Below are 5000 nucleotides of genomic sequence, written 5' to 3' on the forward strand. Positions count from 1 at the left end.
TTTGTGTGGAGGTGTGTTTGGAGGTGCGTGGAGGTGTGTGGAGGTGTGTGGAGGATTGTGGAGCTGTGTGAGGCTGCGGTGTGTCTCCTCCTACCCTTGTTGTACATGTTGGTGGGCACCTGCACCACGCTGAGGCTCAGGTTGACCGGCAGGTTGTCAAAGTGCGCGTTCTCCTCCAGGAGGAACTCCCCGCCCAGCTCCACGTGCTTCCCGCCCACCAGCTTGTTGATCAGCACCGCGTTGAAGTACTCGTACTGCGGGGGAGGGGGGGGGGCACACACAAGGCTCAGTCATGGTTCCACGTGGACGCAACGCAATGACCACGCAGACGCTTGGACGCAGTCGTGAACCTGTTTTGGGCCTTCGTCAGGTTTTAACGAGCGGACCAATCACAGCCCTTGCTGCTGCGTTGCCTCGACACGAGGTGAACAATGTTTGGGAGGCGCATGTCAGGCCCTTGCGGTGGACGCAAGGAGGGTCCCCAAGGACGTCATAGGTCCTTAAAGCCCCTTGCCTTGCGTCGACGCGGAACCATAACTGAGCCTTTAGACCCTACCCGAGGCGGTGGGGGCGGAGGGAGGAGGGACGGACGGACTCAGACGCCGCTGGATCACAGTGGGGGGGTTGGAGGAGGGAGTAGGTTTATCAGGAGTAAGGACTACTGAGTGGACGGAGCCGGTTGGTGGGACATGTAGGCTTGGGGAATGAAAAAGTGGTTGTTTTTCGTTTCTTCTTGAGCTCATAGAAGACGCAAAAAAACGTATTTGAATGTAAAGCTACATAAAGCTAGTAGGCCTACTTTAATTAAAATGTGTACTTTAGTTTGTTTGGAATTGTTTTGGGGATCTGTTTTAATAGTCCACTTGTCATGATTTAGTCCCACATAATTTTTTTTAAAGTTTTATAATGGATAACCAATCTATTGAATCTTTTCCACTCCTTCCTTTATCATAAAGGGGACATGGATGACACAGCGCAAAAAAATACCTGGAATCGAATCCCGAACTCCAGGAATGAGGGAGGGGACAGTGAACGAGGGAACAGGAAATGAGCGCATCAGCGCCATAAAGTTTGTCAAAAGTTCCCCTCCACACCCGCCCCCTGGAACTGTCCTTCACTGACCGTCCACTGGCGGCGGTCCGGTTTACAAGGGACCGTATAAAGTGCACCACAAGTGCAGCGTTTGATTACGGGTCTGTCCTTCAGCGCCGGGCGGCGTGCGGGGCGCAGGGCGCGGACCCTGTCAGCGAGAAAGATGACCTCATCCCCTCTAAACAGCTCATTGTCACTATAGCGACCGCACGGCGCAGCGGAGGTGACTGGTGACGAGAACCAGGGGAAGATGGAGGGCTGGGGGTGGATAGACTAGCCTACTATACCTCGGGGAGGCCACGAGACGGCATCACCATCACGCAGCGCACTGACAGCTCATACCATGCCTGAGCGCGTCTCTGACGAGCTTGGGGGGGGGGGGGGGGGTGGTGGTGACGGGGAGGTGAGACAGGAGGCAGCGAGAGAGAGAGAGAGAGGAGAGAGAGAGAGAGAGAGAGAGAGAGAGAGAGAGAGAGAGAGAGAGAGAGAGAGAGAGAGAGAGAGAGAGAGAGAGAGAGAGAGAGAGAGAGAGAGAGAGAGAGAGAGAGACGTGCAAGCTCAGCAGAAAGCCACAGCGCTGTACAACGGCGCGTTAACCAGCGTGGTGGTTATTACAATGTAATAGAATTTCCAGGGGACACTGCGGCTCCTCCCTCCCCCCCCCCCCCCCCCCCCCCCCTCTCTCTCTCTTCGTGCCACTCCGTGTCCCCGTATGGCACCTCTGCGGCTGCGCAGGGGTGCAGAGACATACATCCAGGCTGTCTCTTTTTTCTTTAGCCTTTTTTTTTTTTATCGTCGACATGAAGTTGGTGCACTGTTTCCCTGTAACCGTTATAGTTGATTTATTTTAAAAGAAAATGTGCTATAAAAGTTGGAAAGCCGAAATGCTTAATTGCACATAGGCTATTTATGTACGGAGAATGTCATATTAAGATCGTTTTAAAAAGACCTAACTGTGAGGTAATTATAAGTCACTGCAGCAGTCCTATTTATCAGGGCTTTCTGAACCCTGCGTTGTTTGTGTTGGTATTAAAACCACCAAAGTGATTAGAGAGTTCCACTCCTTTAAAATCCGCATCTAAGAGCCACTCATTTAAAATCCGCATCTAAGAGATAGCACATTTTATTGGTGCAAATATGAGCGAGCCTAAATTCAACATATAATTTCTCCGTCATTGTGGGCCTCCAACGGAACGCGTAAAACAGTAGGCCTATTAATGTGACGGTTAAACAATCAATGCCCCTTAAAACATGATAAAGTTATAAGCCTGTATAAAAGTACCAAGCCTAATCTTACGCGACCATTTTTTTGCTGCCTTTGCCATGACATAAACTCAATTTTACATTTAACGCCGCGTTCCTGTTGGAGGCCTGGCTGATCCGGTGGGCCTAAACTAGGACGTCCTTGAACGGTATTGTGGGGATAATGTAAAGCACTCAACCGCCCTCATGAAAGATAATCGCATCGTATTGTGTCAACGAAATGAGCCATAAAAATGTGGTCAAATAATAAACATTTTGGATTTGGATGCAGTGTTTTATCACGCCCCTTTGTCAGAGGTGAATCCTATTGTAAACTGATTAACAGATGAATTGTAATCGGCGATAGGGTGAACATGTTTTGTCCATTGTAGGCCTATAGCTATGCCCTTACAATTGCTAAGATGTGGATACAATCAATTGTCCTTAGTAGTACCAACCAGTAGGCCTATGTCGATGTATGGCCTTTTAAAATGCGACTCTATCCTCCTATTTAGTTCACTTTTAAATAATGCTTGGTGAACACACAGTGGACCACATTAAATTCACAATCAAAATCACACATGTTAGAGTTGAATGGAAGAAGTTAGCTTGCACAGCAGCTGTTTGATATATGAGATTTACAACTATTTCCTTAAAGGCTATCGTTATAAAGAGAACAAAAACAAGAAGAAACACAAAATGTGTGAATTGGTAATTGGAAATGAGGTCGTGAATACAAAAACGTTTTGTTCCATAATGAAACCTGACTCGGTTGTGTGTCGCTATTTATGGGCATTCCGGAAACAGCCAGAACATCAGGTGACCGAAAAGTATTCTTACCATGTAAATGCTTCTTCTTAAATTAAAGTGAGGCTATTATATGGGCATTTGGCTGCTTGAGTCGGTTTCCAATCTAAGCCATGTAAGTGAAACAATGCAAACGGTGAAAAGGAGTTTCATTCGTCTTTGTCTACTGGAAGTAGAGTGAAGCAGAGAGTGAGATAGAGGCGAGAGAGAGAGAGAGAGAGAGAGAGAGAGAGAGAGAGAGAGAGAGAGAGAGAGAGAGAGAGAGAGAGAGAGAGAGAGAGAGAGAGAGAGAGAGGGGGGGGGGGGGGGGGGGGGGGGGGGGGGGGAGAGAGGGGAGAGAGAGGGCGAGAGTGAGAGGGTGCTGCATTCCCTCCGCAGAGGAAGCTCACTGCGCCAAATCCTTGAGCATGATAGTGGAGCAAAAGTCGTCACTGAAGAGAGCGGTTGGCTGGTCAGTAAAATAAAAAATGAAGATGCTGTTTCCATTAAATTTGCCCAAACCCGGGGTGGCTACTTGTGACATGCAACCAATAATTGTATGTTAGGTCATAAAAACATTCAATAGCAATGCACATTTTCATCACACTACCACACTAGTTAGTTTTACGACTCGAGGCAGGGGCTGGGGGTACAGTTTAGTGTCTCGAGACCAAAGGACTCACCTCCAGGTCCGGGTTCTCCTCGTGCTGGTGGTGGGCTTCCTCTGCTGCCTCCACGAGCCGCTGAACACACACACACACACACACACACACACACACACACACACACACACACACACACACACACACACACACACACACACACACACACACACACACACACACACACACACACACACACACCACACACACACACACACGTTTATGCTGCACCACTGCATGTGCCTAATCGTCGACACAGAACAATGCGCACTAGATGGGCTCTATAAAGCACCGGTGATGCTCAAATTGTGGACTGATCAAATTCTGCTGCGTAATTGGGTGTATTTTAGTACACAATATGAAGCCGTTACCTGGAATGATATGCCTCGACAAACATCTAAATACAAACAATTATGAAATTAAGGCTTACAATGGAGTCAACCGGAGAATAATGTCCCAAAGTTGTTTTCATCCCCTATTTTGTATGAATAGCTGAAAGTTGTTTTCATCCCCTATTTTGTATGAATAGCTGGCCACTTTAAACCCACGTATTTTATTTCTATTTCATTTTTACACATTTTACTGAACACAAATGACTTAAGAAGGACCAATAGGCTATAAAACACGGGACACTATATGTGTACACAGTGTCCTACAGCATGTTTTTGAAATAAATGAAAAAACACATCTTGAATTGCATTGACTGAATTGCGCCTCGCATTCTCGAATTTAAATATCCTGTGTAGAATGGTTTCTAGCCTATGTGACCCTTATACCGGGAGATGATTGATGCGTTGCAAAACCAGGGGCAAGGACATATCAACATTTGAACGCCGCAAATTATAGGTTACCACCTTTTGGTAGTAATGCCTTCGGTATGTTTATCGCCAGCCTTGAAATGTGCTGGCCTGTTGTTTTTTTTCTCCGGATAAATGCTATCTAAACGTTGCGTTCCCCCCGGGCGCTGCTGCCCACCTGGGAATTAATAACTGTCCCCTGCGTCAACAGAAGTGCAATGTTAACAGAACGGAGCGCTTTTACCCAATATAACTACAGTGACTATCATTTATCCTCGGTGAGACGTCAAGCATTAGCAAAAATGTATAAACATAGCCCCCAAACATTTATTTTTAAATCTATATTAATTTTATTCTCCTGGAAAATAGCGTTGGCCTATTATTCCGCAGCGTAGGCTATAGGTTAATTGAATAGGCCGTA

The 5000-nt window shown here is 46.9% G+C and overlaps 1 protein-coding gene across 1 annotated transcript in view; it reads right to left on the reverse strand.

Annotated features, from left to right (window-relative positions):
• LOC132470972 (voltage-dependent calcium channel subunit alpha-2/delta-3-like) overlaps positions 1-5000 on the reverse strand; it is a 24111-nt gene that overhangs the window by 12962 nt on the left and 6149 nt on the right. The window contains 2 exon segments of the mRNA XM_060069935.1: positions 95-254; positions 3804-3863. Coding sequence (XP_059925918.1) covers positions 95-254; positions 3804-3863 — 220 coding nt within the window.

This window comes from Gadus macrocephalus, chromosome 13 (assembly GCF_031168955.1).
Source record: "Gadus macrocephalus chromosome 13, ASM3116895v1".
NCBI classification, from domain to species: domain Eukaryota; kingdom Metazoa; phylum Chordata; class Actinopteri; order Gadiformes; family Gadidae; genus Gadus; species Gadus macrocephalus.